Consider the following 26140-nt stretch of genomic DNA (forward strand, 5'->3'; position numbering starts at 1 on the left):
CTTAATAGGTAACCAGCATTATTTACCCAAATATTTCCATCTTTCCATATCAATTAATTTTAATGAGATTTAATGCTGAATCAGTATTCTAATATTCATAATTCAAAATCATCCATGAGATTGATCCAATAAGCTCTGGAATTGCATGTAGTTATAATATCCTCTTCTTAAAATATTTAAGATTGGATAGCGCCTGTGGCTCAGTGGGTAGGGTGCCAGCCCCATATACCGAGGGTGGCGAGTTCAAACCTGGCCCTGGCCAAACTTCAACAACAACAAAATAGCCAGGTTTTGTGGCGGGCGCCTGTAGTCCCAGCTACTGGGAGGCTGAGGCAAGAGATTCACCTAAGCCCAGCAGTTGGAGGTTGCTGTGAGCTGTGTGATGCCACGGCACTCTACCAAGGGCGAAAAAGTGAGACTCTGTCTCTACAACAACAACAACAAAAAAAATTCAAATTAATATGAGGGGGCATGTAATTTAGGTTACATTGATTGTGTTTGTAAGGTAAAGTCTGAGTTGTAGTTTTGACTTTCACCAGTAGGTGAGCCGTTTACCCATACATTGTGCTCATTAGGTGGAAATGTAACAGACCCTCTACTCTCCCTCTTCTTGAATTTAATCCAGTTTTTCTCTCACGTGTGCACGTTGTTAATCTACGTATTTTAACTTAGTATTGAGTACATGGGACTGCTTGATTTTGCCTTGGGATATTTTACTTAGGGGAGTATTCTCCAAATCTATCTGAGTTGTAACAAAGGTACAAAGTATCCATCTTTTTTATGGCTGAATAGTATTCCATGGTATACAAATACCACTGTTTATTAATCTGTTCATGTTTTGAAGGGCACTTGGGTTGTGTCTATATCTTTGTGTTTTTAAATTGGGCTGCTATAAACATTCTATTGCAAATGTCCTTGTAATAAAATAACTTTTTTTCTTCTGGGTGGATAACGATTGCAGGATCAAATTATAGGTCTACTTTAGTTCTTTAAGTTCTTTAGTAGTTCTCCATACTACTTTTTCACAAACCAGCAGGAAGAGTAAACAAACCAGAGGGGGAATGGCGGGGAATTGAGAAAATAAATCATGCAAGAGACATAGATTAAATAAAAAATAAAGAGATAGGATCAGAAGGTCTGGTGCAGACTGTAGCCAGCACCCAACTATGAACAAGGTTACTAAACAAGGTTACTTATTTTAAAAATGTTGCAAATCAGCAAGGAAAGCAAGTGGGAATATTTTCATTTTACAAGGTTGAGGGGGAAGTAATAGTACATGGGGGAAAGATTAACTTTACGGAGAGAGTGTTATGTGCTTTTAGGCAAAAGATAGAAAAGTATATAGAAGCTACTTGACTTCTGGCAGAGGGAGCAAGGAAAAAGAACTATTGTTGTTTTAGGAGGGGAGAAGAAACAGTTGGGGGCTGTTCTTTGAACACACCTCCTCCTGGGCGGTGGAAGTTTTGCCACCTCACAGTCCGCACTCCACACCTCCTTCTGTAGCACTGTAGTAGTTTGCAGTCCTATCAGTAATGCATGAGTGTTCCCTTCTCTCCGTACCCACACCAGCATCTGTTGCTTTGGGATCTTGTGATGAGGGCCATTCTCACTGGGGTTAGGTGATACCTAAAAATGGTTTTGATTTGCATTTCTTTGATAATTACGGACAATGAGTATTTTCTCATGAATTTGTTGGCCATTTGTCCTCATGAGAAAAGGTTCCATTTATGTCTTGTGCCCAGATTTTAATGGGGTCATTTGCTCTTTTTCTGTTGATTTGCTTAAGTTCTTTGTAGATGCTGGTTATTAGTCCTTTGTTGGATTCATAGCATGCAAATGTCTTCGCCCATTCTGAACGATGTCTCTTTGCTTTGTTGATCATGCCCTTAGCTGTGCAGAAGCTTTTTAACTTGATCAGGTCCAATTTCTTTATTTTTGTTGTTATTGTGATTGCCTTTAGGGTCTTCTAAATTAATTTTTTCCCCAGGCTAATACCTTTAAGGGTTTTTCTTACACTTTCTTCTAGAGTTTTTATAGTTTCGTGTCTTAAGTTTAAATCTTTTATCTATTGTAAGTTAATTTTTGTAAGTGGTGAAAAGTGTGGGTCCAGTTTCAGTTTTCTACTTTTGGCTAATCAGTTTTCCCAGCACTGTTTTTTAAACAGGGATTCTTTTCCCCAGTGTATGCTTTTATTTGCTTTATCGAAGATCAGATGGTGGTGATATGAGGCTTGTTTCATCTCTAGGTTCTCTGTTTTGATCTATAGATCTATGTTCTATTTTTATGCCATTGCTAGGCTGTTTTGATCACTATGGACTTATAGTATAACCTGAAATCTGGTAACATGATGCCTCCAGTTTTGTTCTTATTTCATAAACTTGTGTTAGCTGTTTGTTTTTTTTTCTGATTCCATGAGAAATGAAGACCTGTTTTTTCAAGTCTTCAATGTATGACAATGGAATTTGAATGGCGATTGCAGTAAATCTGTAGATTGCTTTGGGTAGTGTAGACATTAACGATGTTGATTCTAGGGCAGCACCTGTGGCTCAAAGGAGTAGGGCGCTGGCCCCATATGCTGGAGGTGGCGGGTTCAAACCCAGCCCCGGCCAAAACAACGACGACAAAAAACAAAAACAAAACAAACAAAAATAATTTGATTCTTCCCAGCCATGAACACAGTATGTTCTTCCATTTGTTAACATTCTGTGCTGTTTCTTTTTCTTTTTGAGACAAAGTCTCACTTTATCATCCTTGGTAGAGTGCCATGGCGTCACACACCTCATAGCAACCTCCCAATTCCTGGGCCTAGGCTATTGTCTTGCCTCAGCCGCCTGAGTAGCTGAGACTACAGGCGCCCACCACAATGCGTGGCTATTTTTTTGTTGCAATTTGGCCAGGCCAGGTTTGAACCCGCCACCCTCGGTATATGGGGCTGGCCCCCTACTGACTGAGCCACAGGCGCTGCCCATCTCTGCTGTTTCTTTTCTCATTCATAGTTCTCTCTGTAGAGATCCTTCACATCCTTTGTTAAATAAATACCAAAGTATTTCATTTTCTTTGGAATTATTATGAAGGGTATTACATCTTTGATTTTATTCTCAACTTGTCTGTTGTCAGTCTATATAAGGCCTACTGATTTGTGGTCCTTGATTTTATATCCTGAGACATCGCTGTATTTCTTGATCACTTCCAGGAGTCTCATGGTTGAATTTTTGGGATTTTCTAAGTATAATACCAAATTGTCACTGAAGAGTAATAGTTTGATTTCCTCTGTCCTTGTTTGAATATCCTCGATCTCCTTCTCTTGCCTGATTACATTGGCTAGACCTTCCAGCACAATGTTGAATAATAGTGGCACTACATCCTTGTCTGGTTCCAGTTTTAAGTGAAAATCTTTTTAGTTTTTCTCCATTTAGTATGATGTTTGCTGTGGGTTTGTCATAAATGGCTTCCATCAGTTTAAGAAATGTGCCATCTATGCTTATTTTCGTATGTTCTTGTCAGAAAAGGATGCTGAATTTTGTCAAATGCTTTTTCTGCATCAATTGAGAGAATCATATGGTCTTTGTTTTTGATTTTATTTATGTGGTGGAATTACATTTATGGATTTGTGTATATTGAATCAGCTTTGCATCCCTTGGATGAAGCCCACCTGGGCTTATTTTTTTAATGTGTAGCTGAATTCTATTTGTTAGGATTTTATTGAGTATTTTTGTATCAATATTTATTAATGGTATTAGTCTGTAGTTTTCTTTTTTGTTGAGTCCTTTCTTGGATTTTGTATCAAGTATCCTTGATACTTGCTTCATAGATGGAGTTGGGGAGGGTTCTTTCCTCCTCAGTGTTTTGAAACAGGTTTTGCAGTATAGGTACAAGCTCTTCTTTAAAGGACTTCCAGGCTTTTTTTTTTTTTTTTGGATACTTTTTGCTGGTCTCAATTTTGCTGCTTGATATTGGTTTGTTCAAGAGTTCTGTTTCTTCCTGGTTGAGTCTAGGGAGGTAGTGTGATTCAGGGAATTGGTCCATTTCCTCTGCATCTTTGAATTTCTGGGCATAGAGTTTTTTGTAGTATTCGGTGATGATTTTTTGTAGTATCTGTTGTTATTTCCCCCCTTTTTTGTTTCTGATTTGGGTTATTAGAGACCTCAATTTTCTGTTCCTAGTTAGTCTGGCCAAAGAGTTATTGATTTTATTTATTTTTTCAGAGAACCAACTTTTTCCCCCCTTAATATTCTGAATGGTTCTTTTGTTCTCAGTTTCATTTAGTTTTGATCTAATTTTGGTTATTTATTTTCTTCTACTAGGTTTGGGATTGGATTGCTCCTCTGTTTCCAATTCTTTGAGATGATTCATTTGATTGTTGATTTGCACTCTTTCCGACTTCTGGATGTGAGCATTTAATGCAATTAATTCTCCTTTTAGGATTGCTTTTGCACTATCCCACAAGTTTTGATGGCTTGTGGCTTCATTGTTATTTTGTTTGAAAAATCTAATGATTTCCTTTCTTATCATTTCCTTGACCCAGCTGTTGTCCAGCTGAAGGTTGTTTAGTATCCATGACTTCCTTTGGGGATGTGTGTTTCTGTTGGAATTGAGTTTACTTTTATTACTTGTGGTCTGTGAAGATGCAAGGTCTAATTGTTGAGGATTTATTGTATCCTAGGACATGCTTAGTCTTAGAGAAGATCTATGAGCTGATGAGAAGAATATATATTCAGTGGTATTGAGGTGAAGTGTTCTGTATATATCTGTTAAGCCTTTTTTTTTTTTTTTTTTCGGTTTTTTGGCCGGGGCTAGGTTTGAACCTGCCACCTCCAGCATGTGGGACCGATGCCCTACTCCTTGAGCCACAGGCGCCGCCCGTGTTAAGCCTTTTTGTTCTGAGTTGTATTTAAGTCCATTATTTCTTTTTCTTTTTCCTTTTTTTTTTTTTTTTTTTGTTGAGACGGAGTGCTACCCTATGCCCTAAGCAGAGTGCAGTGGTGTTGTAGCTAACTGCAACCTCACACTCGGGCTGTGGGCATCCTGCTGCTTCAGCCTCTGAAGCCACTGGGATTTTCAATTTTTTTCATGAATTGGTGTCTCATTCTCACTCAGACAATCCTCAAACTCCTGAGCTCAAGCAATCCTCCTGTCTCAGCCTCCCACAGTGCTGGAATTACAGGTGTGAGCCACCATGCCTGGCAAAGTCCATTATTTCTTTATTTAGTTTCTGCTTGAAACATCTGTCCAGTTCTGTCACCATGCCTTTTTCTGGGCTTGCCAGAAGCTAGGGGTACAGTTTGTTATTTCTTTGGCCCGCCTTAGTGGGTTTCAGGACTGGATGCCAAATTCTGGACACTGATGTCATTTGCAAAGCCCTTGGGGGCAGGAACTCACCATGCCCCTTTCTGGACCTGCTTGAAACTAAGTGGCAGTTTTATCTGCCCTTCTGGTATCCTCAGCAGGCCCTAGGGCTGCTGGAATGGTAAGTCTGGCTGGCTGTTGTTAGTCTCAGAAGCCCCAGGTCATGGAGCTTGCCATACCCTTAATAGGACCTGCCTGTAGAGAACCCACCACCTGCTGCCTCTCATTTCAGGGCCTGCTGTGCCCTGCCGTCCTTCCCTGTTCTTGTGTTCAGCTCCCTTTGTACTTTGTGGGGGAGCATTTGGTTTCAAGTTATCAGGTATGGCATATGGAGCCCCTCTCCACACCCTCAGTGGAGGTCTGGTGTGGTTAACCTGGTAGCGCAGGCTGCTTTAGCTGCTGTCTGATCCCTGCTGCACCTTTCAGACTGGTCAGTCAGGCCTGGCAGCAGTGTGAAGCACAGCTGGGCAGGGCCAATAGAGTGGTGGGGTGCTCTAAGTCTCTGTTGTCCCCCCCACGGACCCAAGGCTTATCATGTTTCTTCCTGTCACCTGCTTTCTAGAAGTTTGCCTTTCCTTTTTCTTTATTGAGTGTCTTGTGTTGCCTCTCTGCACTTTCATGCTCCTATTTCTGCGAAGAGAAGAGTGGTTCTAATGGAGGCAGTTGCCTGTACCTTTGCCCAGTTTCCTTGGGAGCAGCAAGTGTGCTGGTAGGCTCTAGTCTACCATTTTCCTCCTGGCCTTTAGTTCTTTCCCTTTAATGACTTTGTCTGGCTTGGGAACCAGGGCAGCAGTAGCTCAGTAATTGTATTTTAGAGCTCCAGAATTTCTAGATTGTTTTTTCTTATTCTTCTTCTTTATTTATTTTTTTATTTCTTTTTTCTTTTATTTATTTATTTATTTTATTTATTTATTTTTATTAAATCATAGCTGTGTACATTAGTATTATCATGGGGCACCATACACTTGGTTCATAGATCATTTGACACATTTTCATCACACTAGTTAACATAGCTTTCGTAGCATTTTCTTAGTTATTTTGCTAAGACCTTTACATTCCACATTTACTAGGATTCACATATACCCTTGTAAGATGCACCGCAGGTGTAATCCCATTAATTCCCCTCCCTCCACCTATTTCCCCCCTCCCTCCCCTCCCTTTCCCCCTTCTCCCTATTCTGAGGTTGTAACTGGGTTATAGCTTTCATGTGAAGGTCTTACATTAGTTTCATAATAAGGGTGAGTACATTGGGTACTTTTTCTTCCATTCTTGAGACACTTTACTAAGAAGAATATGTTCCAGCTCCATCCATGTAAACATGAAAGAGGTAAAGTCTCCATCTTTTTTTAAGGCTGCATAATATTCCATGGTGTACATATACCACAATTTATTAATCCATTCGTGGATCGATGGGCACTTGGGCTTTTTCCATGACTCGGCAATTATGAATTGGGCTGCAATAAATATTCTGATACAAATATCTTTGTTATGGTGTGATTTTTGGTCTTCTGGGTATATGCAAACTAATACATTCCTTTTGGAAAGAGATATGGAGAACACTTAGAGATCTAAAAATAGATCTGCCATTCAATCCTGTAATCCCTCAACTGGGCATATACCCAGAAGATCTTCTTCTTTATTATTATTATTATTTTTTTTTTTTTGAGACAGTGTCTCATTATGTCACCCTGGGTAGAGTGCCATGGCATCACAGCTTACAGCAACCTCCAATCCTTGGGCTTAAGTGATTCTCTTGCTTAAGCCTCCCAAGTAGCTGGGACTCAGGCACCCGCCGTAATGCCTGGCTATTTTTTGGTTGTAGTTGTCATTGTTGTTTGGCGGGCTGGGCTGGATTTGAACCCGCCAGCTCAGGTGTATGTGGCTGGTGCCTTAGCCTCTTGAGCCATAGGTGCTGAGCCAAAAAAAGAAAAATTGGTTACAAATTCTTGGGAGATTCTCCCTTCAGTCTCCCCACTTCTTGACTTCTATCCATTGGTAAGGTTAAGTGAGGCATGTTTGCTTCCTGGCCCCTTCTTCCAGCGTGGTTGCTTTTCACTCATCCTTATCTCCTGGATGCATCCCTTTGATGGCGCCTTTGTGCAGGTCTGGCTTTAGTCTCTTCTAGTTTTTATACTCCATGTAGCTCAGGATAGCATAAAAAAATTGTTTTTATTTACCTGTTAATATTAAGGGGCTACAATTATTTTTGTTACATGAATTGCTTTTGTACAGTTTGAGTCAAAGTTATATGTGTGCCCATCATCCCCATAGTGTGCATTGTATACATTAGGTGTGAATTTGCCCCATTCCTCTTGCCTCCTCCCACTTGCTTGGTTTCCAATGAGTTTTACTACTAAATGTGCACAGGGGTTGATTAGTTCCAACTTAATAGTGAGATGTATTGCTTCTTTTTCCATTCTTGGGAAACTTCACCTAGAAGAATAGTCTTGAAACATTCAGAGTGTTAAAAAGGGTATTCATGATTTTCTTTTTTTGGAGACAAAGTCTTACTTTGTCACCCTTTGTAGAATGTTATGGTGTCATAACTCACAGCAACCTCAAACTCTTGGGTTCGAGTGATTCTCTTGCTTCAGCCTCCCAAGTAGCTGTTACTACAAGCACCTGCCAAAACACCAGGCTATTTTTAGAGATGAGGTCTTGCTCTGGCTCAGGCTGGTCTTGAACCTGTGAGCTGAGGCAATCCACCCACTTTGGTCTCCCAGAATGCTAGGATTATAGATGTGAGCCCCTGCACCTGACCCCTTCATAATCTATTTTTATAGCTAACTAGTACTCCATGGGATACATATGGCACATTTTATTAATCTGCTCCTGTATTGATGGACATTTGAGTAAATTCCACGTCTTTGTGATTGTGAATTATGCTGCAGTAAAATTTGAGTACATGTGTTTTTTTTTTTTGAGACAGAGTCTTACTATGTCACCCTCAGTAGAGCGCAGAGTACATGTGTTTTTTTGATAAAGATGACTTTTTTCCTTTGGGTAAATATCTAGTAGTGGGATTATTGGATCAAATGGTAGGTCTACTTTTAGTTCTTTGATATATATTTCCATAAGCCTTTCCATAAAGGTTGTGTTGGTTTGCAGTTCTACCAGCAGTGTGGGAGTGTTCATTTCTCCATATTTGTGCAAGCATCTTTTGTTTTGGGACTTTTTGATGAAAGCCATGCTCATTGGAGTTAGAAGATAACTCATTGTGGTTTTGATTTTAGAGATATTAAACATTTAAAAAAATATGTTCGTTGGATATTAGTCTGTCTTCTTTTAGAAAACCTTCTGTTCATGTCTTTTGCCCATTTTTTAGTGGGGTTAGTTAATTTTTTCTTTCTTTCTTTTTTTTTTTGAGACAGAGCCTCAAGCTGTTACCCTGGGTAGAGTGCTGTGGCATCATTGCTCATAGCAACCTCCAACTCCTGGGCTCAAGCGATTCTCCTGCCTCCACCTCTCAAGCAGGTGGGACCACAGGCGCCCGCCACAATGCCCGGCTATTTTCTAGTTGCTGCTGTCGTTGCCGTTTAGTGGGCCGGGGCTGGATTTAAACCTGCCCGCTCAGGTGTATGTGGCTGGTGCCCTAGCTGCTTGAGCCACAGGTGCCGAGCCAGTTGATTTTTTTCTTGATGAGTTCTTTGTAGATTCTGTTTATGAGCCCTTTATCAAAAGTATATCAAGTATTTTTTCCCATTCTGTGGGTTATCTGTTTGCTCTATTCATTGTTTTCTTGCTGTGCAGAAGCTTTTTAAGTTAATTAGGTCCAGTTTGTTAATTTTTGTTGTTGCTGTGATTGCCTTGGGGATGTTCATAATTTTTTTGCCTAGGCCATTATCTGTGGAAGGTAGATAGGTTGACTTCTCAGAGGGGTGTCCCACCTTGATCCTATTCAGGGGATATTGGGCAGATGCTCAATCCTGAGTAGGTCTGTGCATTGGAGAGTCAGCAGGTGGGAGGGGTTAAGCTCTTTAAACTTGAACCTCTCATATGTAGTTTGATTAGGAAACCTGGCTTACTTCCCCTGCGGGGATAGTTTCTAAATACAACATCAGCTGTCTGTTAGCAACCCCCCACCTTTTACCCAGCCTGTCTCTATACAATCTTCCTGGGAACTTGGGATTCTTTTGATTCTCTCTTTTGCCATTTGCACCTAAAAATCAATAAAAGCCTGCTGAAGAGGTCATGAGTGGCTGCATTTTCTTAGTCTTACTACTTGGCCTGAGATAATGTAAGACTTCTCCAGGCGTTCTCAGACTTTACATTTTAAACTCACATATCCTCAGCATCATTTTCCCAGCCAGTTTTCAAACCAGGTCAGGGTTCACTCACAGTGTTCCCTGATCTATATTCCAATATTTTCTTCTAGAATTACTATGGTTTCGTTCCTTAGGTTTAAGTCTGATATCCATTGTTGAGTTAATTTTTGTGAGTGGTGAGAGGTGCAGATCCTGTTTCAGTCTTCTGCATATGGCTATCCAGTTTTCCCAGCACCATTTACTAAATAGGGATTCTTATCCCCAGTGAATATTTTTGACTGCTTTGTCAAAGATCATTTGTATGTGGGATGGTTTTATATTTGGATTCTCTGTTCTGTTCCATTGGTCTGTGTCTCTGTTCTTGTGCTAGTACCATGTCGTTTTGGTTAGTATGGCTTTGTAGTGTAGCTTGAAGTCTGGTGAATTGATGCCTCCTAATTTATTCTTTTTGCTTAAGGTTGCTTTACCCACTCAGGATCTTTTCCAGTTCCATATGAAGCATAGAATAATTTTTTCTAGATCAGCAAAAAATGATACTGGTATTTTATGTATGTATGTATGTATTTATTTTTATTTAATTTTCTTTGAGGCAGAGTCTCACTTTGTTGTCCCTGGTTGAGTGCTATGCTGTCATCGCTCACAGCAACCTCAGACTCCTGGGCTTAAGCAATTGTTTTGCCTCAGCCTCCCTAGTAGCTGGGACTACCCACTAGGCACTCACCATAATGCCTAGCTATTTTTAGAGGCAAGTTCTTGCTCTAGCTCAGGTTGGTCTTAAAATCCTGAGCTCAGGTGATCTGCCCACCTTGGCCTCCCAGACTGTTGGGATTACAGATGTGTTCTACTGCTCCTGGCCAGATACTGGTATTTTAATGGTATTTTGACCATTAAATGGGGATTGTATTGAATTTGTAAATTGCTTTGGGTATTATGGACATTTTAACAATGTTGATTCTGCCAATTCATGAGCATGGCATGTTTTTCCATCTGTTTTTATCCTCTGTGAGTTCCTTCCTCAGTGTTTTGTTGTTCTTCCTGTAAAGGTGTTTCAGTTCCTTGGTTAAATGTATTTCTATATTTGTAAGTTTGTTTGTTTGTTTCTTCTTTCTTTTTTTTTTTTTTTTTTGCTATCGTGAAGGGTACTGAGTCTTAACTTGACTGTTGTTGGCCTGTAGGAATGCAACTAATTTGTGTACATTGATTTTATAACCTGAGACCTTGCTGAATTTATTTATTAGTTCTAGGAATCTCTTAGCAGAATCCTTGGTGTTTTCTTTTTATAAGAGCAGGTCATCAGTCAAGAGCAATAGTTAGACCTCTTCTGTCTCCATTTGGATACCCTGTATTTCCTTCTCTTGCCTGATTGTTATGGCTAAGACTTCCAGTGCTATGTTGAATAAAAGAGGTGACAGTGGGCAGCCTTGTCTGGTTCTAGTTCTAAGCAGGTAGTTCTAAGCTCAGTTTTTCCCCATTCATTATGATGTTTATTATATGTTTGTCATAGATGGCTTTTAATTTTCAGGTATGTTCCATCTATGCCCATTTTGTTAAGAGTTCATGTCATAAAAGGGTGTTGATTTTGTCAAATGCTTTGTCTGTGTCTGTTGAATCATCCTTGCGTCTCTGGAATGAAGCCCACTGGTTGTGGTCAAGTATTTATTTATTTATATATTTTTTGATGGGTAGCCGAATTCAGTTTGGTAGGATTTTAATGAGAATTTTTGTATCTATATTCATAAGAGATATTTGTCTATAGTTTTTTTTGAAACAGTATCACTTTGTTACCCTCAGTAGAGTGCGGTAGTGTCATAGTTCACAGCAACCTCAAACTCCTGGGATCAAGTGGTTCTCTGGTCTCAGCCTCCCAAGTAGCTGGGACTATAGGTGCCCGCTGCAATGCCCAGCTACTTTTAGAGATGGGTTCTTGCACTTGCTCAGGCTGGTCTTGAACTCCTGAGCTCAAGAAATTCACCCATCTTGGCCTCCCAAAGTGCTAGGATTACAGGTGTGAACCACCGCGCCTAGCCTTAGAGTTTTCTTTTTTCATTGTGTCCTTTCCTGGCATAGGTATCAAGGTGATACTGGCTTCATAGAAAGAGTTGGGTGAGGGATTCCTTCCTTCCTTATGCTATGAAATAATTTTTGCAATATAGGTACCAGTTCTTCTTTGTAGGTCTGGTAAAATTCAACTGTGAAACCATCTGGTCCAGGAATTTTTGTTGAAAGATTATTTTTATTTTGGTGCTTGATATTGGTCTGTTCAGCAGTTCTATTTCTCCTTGACAAAGCCTAGTTCTATTTCTTCCTTCCTGAGATTGTGTATTTCTAAGAATTTGTCCATTTTCTGAACATTTTCAAGTTTGTGTAAATAGCTTTTTAGTATTCAGAGATGATATAATATTTTGTATTTCTGTGTTATCAGTGGTAATACCTCCTTTGTCGTTTCTGAGAGAGTTTATTAGAGTTGTTTACATTTTGTTTCTGCTTAATTTAGTGAGAAGCCTGTTGATTTTGTTTATCTTTTCAAAGAACCAACTTTGTTTGTTTTATTAATTTTCTGAATAATTCTTTTGTTATTGATTTCATTTGTTTTTTTCTCTGATCTTCATTATTTCTTTACTTCTGCTGGGTTTGGGATTGGTTTGATCTTCTTTTTTTAGTTCCTTGAGATAATTCATTGGATTGTTGATTTGTGATTTTTCTTTCTTTGATATAGGCATTTTAAGGCTATAAATTTTCCTCTTAGGCCTGCTTTAGCTTTATCCCAAATATTTGGATAACTTGTGTCCCCTTTATCAATAGTTCAAACAATCTTTTGATTTCCATCTTAATTGCCTTCATGACACAACATATCATTTAATAGTAGGTTGTTTAGTTTCTGTCACTTTGTGTGGAGGTGAGTGTTACTTTTAGAGTTGATTTCTAATTTTGTTCCAGTGTGGTCTGAGAAGATACATGGTACAATTTAAATATTTATTAAATTTCATTGAGAGATGTTTTTGGCCTAGGATGTGATCAACATTAGAGAATGTTTCATGAGCTACTTAGAAGAATATATTCAGTAATTTAGGGGTACAATGTTCCATAAATATCTGGTAGGCCCATTTTTGTAGAGTCATGTTTACGTCTATTGTTTCTTTTCTGCTTAGAGGATGTATCCTGTTCTGTCAGTGGGGTGTTGAAGTTCTTAGCTATTATGATGTTGTTTCTGTCATTTTGTTTAGCTCAAGTACAGTTTGCTTTATAAATTTGGGTGTCCCTGTGTTGGATTGTTCCCTTCACCATTACATAATGAATATCTTTATCATTCTTTACTTTTGTTTTTCTGGTTTTTTTTTTTTTTTTTTCAGTTTTGGCCGGGGCCAGGTTTGAACCCGCCACCTCCAGTATATGGGGCCAGTGCCCTTCTCCTTTGAGCCACAGGCACCACCCTTTACTTTTGTTGATTTGAAGTCTGTGTTACCTGCTGGTGAGAATGGCTACACCAGCTTTCTTTTGGTTTCCATTCGCAAGGAATATTGTTTTCCATCCCTTTACCTTGAGTCTGAATGAGTCCTTGTCCACCAGCCTATAGTTTCTTCAGTGGGGAGTGCAAGCCATCTACACTTATCAAAAGAATTGATAAGTAGGGTGGATTTCTGTTCATCCTGCTATATAGAACTTCATTGCTTTGTTTTTCCTCTAGAATCATTGTGGTGTCTAGGCTTTGACCTTTAGCTTCTGGGTAGTTTCACATTGGTGGTTGTCTGCTGTGCTGATTTGTGTGTAATGCAGATCTGAGTACTTCCTGCAGGGCAGGTCTAGTTATGAGAAATTTCCTCAATGTTTGATTGTCAAGAAAAGACTTAATTTCTCCATTAATCATGAAATTTAGTTTTGCAGGATGCAAAATTCTAGGCTGGCAGTTCTCTTTAAGAGAATTGAAGATGGAGTCCCACTTCCTTCTCTTAAGTTTTGCACTGAGAAGCTGCTATTCCCTAATGTGTTTTCCTTGTAGTTCAGTTGTTGCTTATGTCTAGCTGCTTGTAGAATTTTCTCTTGTCTTTTAATTTTGGCCAGGTTCATTACTGTGTGTCTTAGATGTGTCCTGCTATGCATTTTCTAAGACTCTTCCTGGAGTTCAGTGACCATCTTGTATCTGGTTGTCTAGCTCTCTGGAGATACTAAGGAGATTTTCTTCAATAATACCTTCAAATAGATTTCCCATGCTTTTAGTGTTCTCTTCTTCTCCCTCAGGGATACCTGTAATTCATGTGTTTGTTCATTTTGCATAGTCCCACAACTCTCTAAGTGATTGCTCTGCCTTTGTTTTTCTCTTCTCTTCCTCTGAACAATTGGGTTAGTGCAAGAACCCTGTCTTCAAGCTCTGAGATTGTCCCTTTTTTCTTGATTTAATTCATTGCTGAAATTTTCTGCTGTGTTTTGAAACTCCGTGATGATGCTTTTATTTCTTTAAGTTCCATTATATCTGTCCTAATTTTGTCTAGCTAGACTTTTTTGTTAGTTTCTTGAAACATTTTTTTTGTGCTGCTTTTTGCTGGTATTCAACTTTCTTTTTAATTCCGTTCATCTTACCATCCCTATTCTGAATTCCATTTCTGCCATTTTGACAAATTTTTTAGAGTTGGAATTCCCTGCTGTAGCTCTATGTTGATCTCTTGAGGATGTTGATATGTTTCTGATTTTTCATGTTGTTGGGGTTCTTTTGCTGATTTCTTCTCATCTGTGACTTCTTTACTCCACTCAGGGCTAATAGCTTTTGTAGGGCTCAAGTTCCTTGCTGGAAACTCTCCTGCTTGATTCAAGTAAGAGTCGGTCATCAGACAATGCTCTAGTAACAGTGGTAACAGTGGCAGCAGGCTGCAAGTCTCCTGGGTTCCTGTGGCTGTCCACCTTTGCTCTTGCCAGGTGTCAAGCGTGCTTGCAGCTTGAGGCTGGGGGGAAGGGGGTCTCTGGTGGGGCCTTAGACTTTGGGGGCAGACCTTCTCGCTCTGCTGATGTGGTGGAAGCTATGGGTGGAGTGTTGGGGTCCAGGTGCAACACTAGAGACTTTGGAATGGTGACTCAGGCCTGATGGGTTTTGGAGGCTCAGAGGCAGAGCTTTCACCTTCCGTGGGAGGGCCTTAGGGTTGGGACAGGGAAGAGCCAGATACAGCAGAGTTTCTGAGTAGAGCCAAGAAGCCAGAAGTAGGAATGAGGGGAAGGTGTGGCTACTCCAACCTGGAGGGTGGGGTGGGAGCCAAGCATGCTAGAGGCAGTTTGGCCTGGAAGGCAGATACTGAGGTGGGTAAGCAGTAGGCCATTCTGCAGTAGGCCATTCTGCGGCTTCAGGGCCATATAGATGCCAAGTCAGGCAGGCTGATGTCAGCATTAGCAGCCCTGGGATTGCAGAGCTCTCCACACCCCTGGGACTGCTGAAGTGAAGCCGTAGCCTGCTGCCTAGGTCAGAGAGCCTGCTGTACCTGCTCAAGTCAGATCCTATGCTCAGATTCCCTTGCACACTGCAGGGGAAACACTCAGTCTCAGGTACTGGTGTAGGTTTTGCGTGATGTTTATGAGAACTCAGGACGGCTTTGGCTGCTGTCCAATTCCCACTATGCCTGCTGTCTGTGCCATGGCTTTGCACAGAAACATGGATCTATATGTTGACAGTCTTTTACAGTGTTCCGCTTACAGGGACTCTACTGTATTTAAAAGTATACTATACTATCTAATATAGTAACCACATGTAACTATTTAAAGTAAAATTAAACTTGAACAAAATTAAAAATTCAGTTTCTCAGTCACCCCAGCCATATTTCAAGTGGTCAGTAGCCACACATGACTTGTGCCACATTAGACCACACTGACACAGAACATTTTCATCATCACAGAAAGTTGTATTGGCAGCACTGATCTAGAATGTAATTGTCAAACAGTGGTGACTTTGCCCCACAGGGATCAGTTGGCAATGTCTGGAGACATTTTTGGTTTTATAGCTAGGAATACAGGGTGTTCTAGTAGGTATAAGCCAGGGATGCTAGTAAACATTCCGTAGTGCACAGATCCCTGCCCCAAAGGGTCATCTGGCCCCAGGTATCAGTGGTCCTGGCAGTAGGAAGCATTGCTGTAGAGTGCATTTTTTTATGAGCTTTGAGATGGGGAGCTTGTGTTTTTTGCCTCTGACTAACCAATTGACCAAATACCCTTAAGGTCACTACCTTAAGCTGGCGATGTTTCTCTCTCAGATGGTAGAGAAGATACTACTGCCTGTTTATTAAGATATGATATTTAAAAATTTACTTTGATTGTTTTATAGATTCTTAGACTCTGTGTGTAAAGATACCCTGTCTTTCCAGTTCATCATGGAGTCATCCTCAAGGTAGGAGTGCTGTTTGATAAAATGCTTCATGGATATATTTACTTCCCTATGTTTTAGTATGGTATTTAATAAATTGCAAGAGATATGACAAAGTTAGCCCTTAGTCCTGCCGGCCTTTGTAAAAGGTTGGTGTTCAGGAAGCATCATGGAGGAAGGGAAAGAAGAAAGATGATAGAAGAACAGAGAAAGACTGGGGCAGACGGGGAACTGTGTATAGTATGGGTATGGTCATATAGCTCCAGTGTCCACACTTAACATAAAAACATGACTTCACTTTCTTCGTCTTTCAAGAATGGGACACCAGACAGTTGCCTGTGGGGCACCAGAATCTTTGCAGGCCTTCCCATTCCAGGATTCAGCAAGCCATGTGCAGGCCAAGGTCTGCCCCTGCAAAGAGGGTGAGACTGGGGCAGGGAGGCATGAAGATAGCTATTGTCCCCTGAGAACCCAGCTCTATCCAAGCCTCACAGACCGACTTTGGGTCTCCTTTTTCTCCAGCTGGCCTCTCTTGGTGTCCTGGGCAGATTTCAGATGGGCGACCTTGTTTCCTAGAGGTTAGTGTGAGGACTGGGGGAGTTCATTAAACCAGGAAGTGAGTTTGGGGTGAGTCTTTAATGCAACCTAAACTCCACAGTCCATGGGCAAGCCTGCCCTGAAGTAGTCTCTGTAGTACATTCTGACTTTCTTTTGGGTGGAGGGTCTTCACAATGAGTTTGGGGCCTGGAGAGGGCACAGGACAGCAAATGAGCATCTGTGCCTGACCTTCATTCCCATAGCCAGAGTGATATGTTTACAGCTTAGATCTGATTCTGCACTGCACTGATCTGTCATCCCTGGGATTTTCTATGACAGCTGAGTACCACTGGATGTTCTGGACAGGCCTCTGAAGTCCTGTGAGGTTCTGCTTCCCTCCACCTCCAGTCAGCTCTGCTTATCCTCACTGTACCTTCAGCCTCACTGACTGCCTTGTCATTCTGCAAATATCGAGTCCCTTCTGCTTCAGAGCCTTGCGCCTGCGTTCTGTCTTCCTGGGACATCCTGTCCCCATCTGTCTGCATGGCTTATTGCCTGACCTCATTTAGACCTCTGCCGATCTTCCTCAACCTTCCTTCACCATCCTGTCCAAAGTAGCACCTGAGCTGTACCCCTTTGTTACATTCTCAGTCCCTTATCAACCTGGCACTCATTGTTACCTGGCACTATCCTGCATAGCTACTTGTTTGTTGACCTATCATCTGTGTTCTCAAATTAGAACTAAAGTGTTCTGAAGGTTGAGAGTGAAGTTTGCCACTGCCAGCCCCTGGGCAGAACCTGTTTACTATTGGAATTTATTAAATACAAGCACAGACAGTCCCTGACTTTCCATGGCTTCACTTACATTGGTGTGAAAGTGATACACAGTCAGTAGAAATTGTACTTTGAGCACCCACACAACCATTCTGTTTTTTTAGTATGGTATTTAATAAATTGCATGAGATAGTCAATATTTTATCATAAAATAGGTTTTGTTAGATGATTTTGTACAATTGTATGCTAATATAAGTGCTCTGAGCACGTTTGAGGCAGGCTAGGCTAAGCTGTGATGTTGGGTAGGTCAGGTTTATTAAGTGCATTTTTGACTTACAATATTTTCAACTTACAGTGGGTTTATTGAGTTGTGACCCATTGTAGGTGAAGGAATATCTGTACCTCTTGCCATCTATTTGTTTTCTGTTTCAACCAGCTGAGAGTCAGGATGGTAGAAATTCCCACATTTTCCACATCTTTGGCCCCTGACTTACAGCTGGCACACAGTACAATGTCTGCAAGGGAGCCACCCAAAAGTCCTCACCTGCTCAGGTCTTGAATTTGGGTAGTGAGGTCTCAAGTAGGAAGAGTTTGAGAGTTTGGGAAGTGAGAGAAATTTCTGTTTGACATATAGATAAGAGAAAAGGATGAGATAAGTATTATAATAAGCATTATAGCAGAGCTGAGTCTTGAGTGCATAGCAGTGGGTGTCACTTCAGCTGACCAGGGCTTCTCCCTAGCAGTCACTATTAATCTGGTTGCAACTGTAGCAGCAACTGTATTCATCACTAGGAGGGATCCTCCATTTAGAACAAGGTATTTAGGAAGGAAAAGATGCTTCCCATCATTAAATACTCTACACTTAAAAGTGTAACCTGTGTTTATCTGAAAAATTCACTTACTCAGTACTGTGCCTAGTGGTGCCAGGTAAGTGAGGCCGTTTAGAGGTGCTTCCCCCTCTTTCCTGCTGAAACGTTGGCTCTCTGGCATGGCCTCTTCCTGACTGTTCCTGTTGTTGCAGAGATGTCCCTGCCGGAAGAGGTGCCCATTCAAAGGTGAAGTCTGCGAAGCTGCTTGAGGTTCTGAGTGCTCTGGAGGAGGAAGAGTCTCACCATGGCAGGGAAGAGATTTTCATTGCACCTCCTGACAATGCTACAGGGGAATTCACTGATGAGGACTCAGGAGATGAAGATGGCCGGCAAGGTACCCACCTGCCTGGCAGTGTGCTGCATGCTGCAGTCCTGACTGAGGACTCTGGCACAGGAGAGGATAATGATGACTTAGAGCTGCAGCCTGCCAAGAAGAGGCAGAAGGTGGCAGTGAAGCCTCAGCGTGTTTGGACCAAAAGAGATATTCGACCGGATTTTGGTAGCTGGACAGCATCAGATCCTCATATTGAGGATCTCAAAAGCCAGGAGCTGAGTCCAGTGGGCCTCTTTGAGTTGTTCTTCGATGAAGGAACAATTAATTTCATTGTTAATGAAACCAATCGTTATGCTTGGCAGAAAAATGTCAATCTGAGTCTCACGGCCCAGGAATTGAAATGTGTTCTGGGCATTTTGATTTTAAGTGGGTATATCTCCTATCCAAGGAGGAGGATGTTTTGGGAAACCTCTCCTGACTCACATCATCATCTTGTGGCCGATGCTATTAGAAGGGACAGATTTGAATTGATCTTTTCATACCTACATTTTGCAGATAATAATGAACTTGATGAAAGTGACAGGTTTGCCAAGGTCAGGCCCCTCATTGTCCGAATGAATGGCAACTTCCAGAAGCATGCACCCTTGGAGGAGTTCTACAGCTTCGGGGAGTCCACATGTGAGTATTTTGGGCACCGGGGATCTGAGCAGCTGCGTACGGGAAGGCCCGTGCAACTCGGCTACCGGATCTGGTGTGGTACAACCAGCAGGGGCTACCTGGTGTGGTTCGAGCCCTCGCAGGGCACGCTGCTCACTCAGCCGGACCGGAGCCTGGATCTGGGAGGCAGCATGGTGATAAAATTTGTAGATGCCCTTCAGGAGCGTGGTTTTCTGCCATATCACATATTTTTTGACAAGGTTTTTACCAGTGTCAAACTGATGTCCATTCTGAGGAAAAAGGGGGTGAAGGCCACCGGAACTGTTCGTGGGCATAGGACTGAGCAATGTCCCCTCAAAGATCCCAAGGAACTGAAGAAAATGAAGAGAGGTTCGTTTGATTATAAAGTTGATGAGAGTGAGGAGATCATTGTGTGCCGCTGGCATGACAGCAGCGTGGTCACCATCTGCTCTAACGCTGTGGGCATAGAGCCTGTGAGGCTGACCAACCGTCAGTCAGGGACAGAGAAGGCACGGTCCCAGGTTCACCAGCCATCACTGGTGAAGCTGTATAAGGAAAAGGTGGGGGGCATTGACCGGATGGACCAAAATATTGCCAAGTACCAGGTGAAGATCCGAGGCATGAAGTGGTACTCGAGCTTCATTGGCTATGTCATTGATGCAGCCCTGAACAATGCGTGGCAGCTGCACAGAGTATGCTGCCGAGATGCCCCAGTGGATCTGCTTGCCTTCCGGAGGTACGTTGCCTGTGTGTATCTAGAGAGCAACGCGGACGTGTCCACACAAGGCAGGAGGAGCAGGCGGCTGGAAACGGAGACCCGCTTTGACATGGTCGGGCACTGGATCGTCCACCAGGACAGGAGGACCCGCTGTGCCCTGTGTCACTCACAGACCAGCACCCGCTGTGAAAAGTGCCAGAAGGGCGTCCATGCCAAGTGCTTCCGGGAGTACCACACCCGCTAATGCTGGGAGGCATGTCATCTTCATGATGAGATGTTTCAGCTGAGTGCAGATAGCAGTTCAAGTACTTCTGTTTTATTTGTGTTAGAAAAAAGACCTGAATTCCTGGTGACTTGGTTTTATTTTTTCTCCCTACTTGCATTGCAGTTATCTGTTTTACTGTTTCTCTTATGCCTATATGTATTATAAATTAATATTTATACTAGTAATCTTAAGTATTTGCAGATCTCTATGTTATACTGTTATTTAAACTTATGGACCCTTTCCATTCAAATAAAAACCTTTCTTTGGGATATATTTGAATCTTAGAATAATCAAAGAAAAACTTGCATGAAAAATAAAAAGGTGCTACCATTCTATGTTGTGGTTTATAATCTGAGATACAGGCAATGGTGTATAAATATTTTATCAATGTGATGGATTTCTTAATTATATTAATACATATTAGTCCAAGGCTATTGTACTGTCTAGGGATAGATAATCTGTCTTGTATTTTTTCAGAGAGCAAAAATGGTAGAGTTCATATTTTCTTGATAAAAATATTTTCCCAATAAATATTAATGTGGAATCATTTTTATAAATAGCATGAGGTAAGGATCTATTCTTCTCCCAATGGATGGTCAGCATAATTTATTAAAAAGTATATATATTTCCCCACTGATTTAAATTCCACCTTTATAAATTCCTAAACTTAGGAGGAATGTATTGAAACAAGGAAACATTTTTGTGTTGGAAAAATCTAGTGGAATGTCTTCTAGAAGAATGAAAGAAATCACATAAAAAAATGGGTGTATCAGAAATCTAAGACACTATGTTGAATATCTTCTCTTTGGGAAAGAACATTTCTATAACAGCAGAAAAAGGGAACATATCAATTAGTTTAACTGTATAAAACTGTAAAATTTACATTCATCATCAAAAATTAAGTGCGAAAGTCTTGGGAAAATATATTGCAAATTATTACATTTGTAATAATATCCTCAGTGAATAAAGATTTCACAAACACGTAGATGGCAAGAGAAAAACATGCAGTGTTTTATAAAACAACAAATGGAAGATGAAAAGTAAACAGTGAAGATATGTAAGAGACTCTGGTGGCAATAAAATGCAAAGAAGAGCAATTAAATGCCCTTTTTGTCAAATGTATTTGCTGTTCACAGGAGATTGCTGGTGGTGGGAGCACAGAAAGGAGGTGGCTCATGCAGCACCTGAGGCGTGTAGACCTGAGTCAGCTCGCTGCCTCTGAGTGTGATCTGGTATGTTCTGTCCAAAACCTTTAAACTAATTTATAGAGAATAAAGCAAACATTCAGTCTAAAATGCTATGAATAAAAAGGGAGAAGGAACAGATTTTTTTTTGAACAAAGTCTCACTATGTCGCCCTTGGTAGAGTGCTGTGGCGTCACAGCTCACAGCAATCTCCAACTCTTGGGCTTAAGCGAGTCTCCTGCCTCAGCCTCCTGAATAGGGGACTACAGGCGCCTGCCACAACACCCGGCCATTTTTTGGTTGCAGTTGTCATTGTTTAGCAGTCCAGGGCCGGGCTCGTACCCACCAGCCTCAGTGTATGTGGCTGGCTCCCTACTTCCTGAGCTATGGATGAACCAAGGAACAGATTCTTCTTAAGATAGAATCCCACTTAATAAATGTAGAAGGAAAGATGAAATAAAACACTGCTATTTGACAAACAGCATGGTGTAATTTTGCAGACAAGAACTATCAGTGGATGCTACACTTAGTAGGCCAAACATCTCACAAGATACCCATTAGTTACTAATGAAAACTAACTCCTTAGTGCAGAAATCAGGCAGACACTGCCTCTACCAAGCCCTCCAAATTAATTTCATCTGTAACAAGACACAGACCCTAACCCTCTCTGACCCTTTCCTCCTCAATATGGTGTGGTGTATTATTACTTCTGCCCAGATTATGAGGAGACATGAGGCAAACCCAAATTGAGGAACATTTCACAAAACATTTGGCTAATGTCAGGGGCATGAAAGATGATGAGAGGGTAGAACTGTTCAAGATTGGATGAGACCAAGGAATTAGGAAAAAAATGTGTGATACTGGCCTCAGATCTACAACAAAGATTTCAAGAAAAAGGACAACAGTGGGACAACTGATGAAATTTGAATAAGGTCTATAGGATAGTTAATATCTTACAAATATTGGGCGGTGCCTGTGGCTCAAAGGAGTAGGGCACTGGCCCCAAATGCCGGAGGTGGCGGGTTCAAACTCAGCCCCGGCCAAAAACTGCAAAAAAAAAAAAAATCTTACAAATATTAAGTTCTTGACTTGGATAATTGTGTTGTGATTATGCAAGATGTTCATGCCTGGGGAAGATGTGTAAAGGTAACTACTGTTGTAACTTTGTATTTTTGAAATAATTTCAGAATGAATATTAGACAGATGTTCATACATTTGATGCACAATTTCTGTCTTTAGAAATCTAGCCTGGACACTTTCAGATAGTAGTTGTAACAAGAAGTTTGTTGTCGAGCAAATTATTTTCAATTTTATTCTGGATCATGGTAATCAGGAATATTAGCAGATACTTGGCCAGGTATTTTTACCTTAATGATGGTGTTAAAGTGCGAGAAAAGGCCACATGACCAATTTCAAAGTGTCTGAATGGAGTCTTTATTTAGCCAGCCAGTGGCTGTCTCTGCAAGTCTCAGAGAGATCAAGGGAGAGCAGTCCAGACCAGGTTTGAAGTAGAGTTTTTATAGGGTTAATTGATGCTGCTGGATTTCACAACTGGCGCATACAGAAGCAGGTTTATGGCGCTTGCAGTTACTTGGTTGAGCAAAATAATAGCTAGATGCAAAAACATTTTTAACATCAATGGGGTCAGCATGACCTTATCTTGCCTGTGTATGTTCCATGGAATCAGCAAGGACTTATCCTGTTTGTTCACAAGGCCTCATTTTCCCCTTCTTTGTTTCTTTATGGGAAGGGGAAGATGGCGGGAGAACTCAGGAGCCTCAGGAAGGTATCTTGCCCCTTCTCCCACCTAACCACCACCTCATCTCCTACTCCTGTTATCTTGGGAAATCAATACCACCACTTCATCTCCTACTCCTGTTATCTTGGGAAATCAATCTTTGTTTCTTTCTTGTCCTGACATAGGTGTTGATAATGTGTTCTTAGCACCATGAGTTTACTGCCTGCACTCGTTTTTTGGATGTATGAAATGAGGGCATTAATAACACATGGCCCTATTGTCAATCCTAAGAGGAGTAGGACGAGGGGACCTGCAAGGGTGGACTGGAGAATAGTCAGCGAGGGGGATTAATTGAATAGGTTTTCAAATCAATTTGCTAACTGACTTTTAGTCTCTTCTCTGTCTTGAATCTTCTTTCTTACCAAGGCCAAGTTCTTCCTGATGACACCAGAATTGTTAGTATAGAAATAGCATGTCTCCTCCAATGCTGCGCATAATCTGCTTTGTTTCAGGAATAGCAGGTTAAGCCCTCTGCGGTTCTGTAACACTACCTCTGCTAAGGAATTTAAGATCTCTGGTTGGGACACTGAACTCTAATTCTTTTAGATATAAGTTAATTTGATTGCTTATAACTTTCAAATTTTCTTCTTTTATGAGAGTAGATGTGCCAACCGCTGCTGACCCAGCCATGCCTGTCCTTACCAGAACCGGGACTAGAATGGGTGCTCTTTTTGTCCTAGAGAGTAAGTTATCCGAATCTAGGCCCAGAAGTTTGTTGCTTCCCTCTCCTGAGTAATAAAATACTTGAGGATTAATATGAACGAGAACACACAAATCTGGGGCCTTTTTTAAGGTTACTGGGTTTATACATGGGGTTATTCCAGTTGTGCAAGCAAACCAAGTTCTATCTGGGGCTTTTAAGACATTTTCGCCCTTCAGGTAGGAAAGAATCATGGTCCCGGAACAAGACTGTTTATAGGGGCAGTCCTGCAGTTTGAAATCTGGGAACCAAATGCAAAAATCCTGTTTCTTGGAGGTCACCAAGAGTGAACTTAGGTTTATCACCCTGTTTGCACAGAACTCGTTGTTGTGCATGGATGGTATTCTGAACTTGGGTCTTTTCCGTAAGTGCGGTTGGCTTCTATACTTATATAATAAGGGGGTGCAGGATCTAGGCACAGTCAACAATTCCTGGTATTGTTGGGGTTGGTTCTGTTTATAGACTAGAATACTGCATCCAGCATATCAAAAATGGGCCTATGGGGAAGCCCCAGGGGCTTTTCTTGGGCCGTAATAGCTGGGATGTTAGGGGTTTTTGTTGGGGATTGGGTCGGAGATCTGGGGGCAAGGGTAAATGTTCCTGGAGGCTGCACCAGCTGGAGTTCAGGGTACAGGACCTGTTTGGGCCTAATGGGGTTTTGTTCCCTGCTGGGTACAAACCTCTGTATGGTGATTAACATTCCCAGGTCTGGTCCTGCAACCCATAACCTGAATCCCCATGTACATCCTACTGTCCATCCCTATCCATTCTGTTTTTATTTGAAAACTGCTATTGTTACTGGGTTTCAAATTCCTGGCCTATTACATGTCCCTTGTCTCTGGGTGAGAGATAAGTGGGGATCATTATTTTTCCAGGGGGCCATGGTTTCACATCCCCCCCACTCAGCACAATGATAACCTGCCTCTTTGTTACAATTTCCTTTTCCTATGCTAGGGTAAGCTGTTTTTGTAGTTCTTTCTCACATCTAAGGGTGCTGCACCTAAACACCCTCCCTGGACCTCAACGGCGGTCCTATGTGACAGATCATAGGTAACTCATATGGGGAAGAGGTGAACAGGTCATATAAGTTAAAAGGAAAAACTGTCTGGCTGGTAGAGTGGACCCTGTGCACTAATCCTTCATCTATTGTGCAGGGTCAGCTCCCAGGTACAATTTATAGGGGTGCGGGGATTTGCCATACACCGTTTCTCCCAACTTGTAAGAAATATTAATATTAGTTCTGAATAAAACTTGGTTTAATGGGTCCTCCGTTTGTTGAGTCCGCCATCTCTCCCCTGGGTCTGGGTATGTCTTTTTGACCTGGACCGGTGGGTCCAGTAGCGCTGTACTGCGACTTTCACAGCAGTGGGAGTGATGAGGATTGTTGGCAGAGGTCTGTCTCACCCAGCATCCAGAGTCCCAGGCTGATGTTTCTTTTCTTTATCTAGACCAGGTCTCCAGGCTACAGATGGCTCCACTCTCCCAAGGGAGAAGTCTCATTACTGTCTTTTTTTTTTGTTGTTGTTTTTAGAGACAGAGTCTCATTTTATTGCCCTTGGTAGAGTGCTGTGGCATCACAGCTCATAGCAACCTCCAACTCCTGGGCTTAAGTGATTCTCTTGCCTCAGCTTCCTGAGTAGCTGGGACTACAGGCACCTGCCAGAATGCCCAGCTATTTTTTCTTGTTGCAGTTTGGCCGGGGCCGGGTTTGAACCTGCCACCCATGGTATATGGGGCCGGTGCCTTACTCACTGAGCCACCCAGGTGCCGCCCTCCTTACTGTCTTGATGGACTGCTTTCACTACTTCTTGCACGCTCTGGGAGGAAATCTGTGATGCCTATAATGACTTGAGGAGAGAATATGTGTTAAGTTCTGCTAACCTCTCATCCCCCAAGTGGGGGTCTCCCGAACATTATTTCATAGGGGGTAAGTTCTTGAACATAGCAGTTACATCAGACACAACATCAGTTTCTTTACTACTACTTGTATTATTTCTATCCTAGTTGGGTTAGAATCTATCCAGAGAAAGTGTCAATAACACCAAAAGATATTTGTACCCATATTGAGAGTGACTTATCTCAGTGAAGTCCACTTCCCACTGCTCCCCAGGGAACTCACCATGCAGCCAGATTCCAACAGGTATCTTGGGACCAGTGGCAGCACTCATCTGGGTACATACCTGGCAACAGGCAGCAATCTGTTTTGCTCTTTCCTGCAGGTGAGGGATGTAGTAATTTTTTTGAGAAAGTTCAAATAGTTTTGTGTCACCAAGATGTGAACTGCGATAAACCTGCTGTAGGAGCTCTCTTTCTAGCTGGTCAGGGACCAGGATATGGTGATTGGGCAGAATCTGCCACCCATTAGGGTTTTTCCTAGATTGGAGTCTTCTTCCTT

At 41.6% G+C, this 26140-nt stretch overlaps 1 protein-coding gene across 14 annotated transcripts in view; it reads left to right on the forward strand.

Annotated features, from left to right (window-relative positions):
• Nucleotides 1-20393, forward strand: part of PGBD2 (piggyBac transposable element derived 2) — a 33648-nt gene extending 13255 nt beyond the window's left edge. For all 14 annotated transcript variants that reach the window (XM_053573322.1, XM_053573323.1, XM_053573325.1 and 11 more), the window contains 2 exons: nucleotides 15910-15972; nucleotides 18281-20393. In XM_053573322.1, coding sequence (XP_053429297.1) covers nucleotides 15956-15972; nucleotides 18281-20042 — 1779 coding nt within the window. In that variant the 5' untranslated portion in view covers nucleotides 15910-15955 and the 3' untranslated portion in view covers nucleotides 20043-20393. The remainder of the gene's footprint in view (nucleotides 1-15909; nucleotides 15973-18280) is intronic.
• Nucleotides 20394-26140: the final 5747 nt, after the last annotated feature.

Source organism: Nycticebus coucang, chromosome 20 (assembly GCF_027406575.1).
Source record: "Nycticebus coucang isolate mNycCou1 chromosome 20, mNycCou1.pri, whole genome shotgun sequence".
Lineage (NCBI taxonomy): Eukaryota > Metazoa > Chordata > Mammalia > Primates > Lorisidae > Nycticebus > Nycticebus coucang.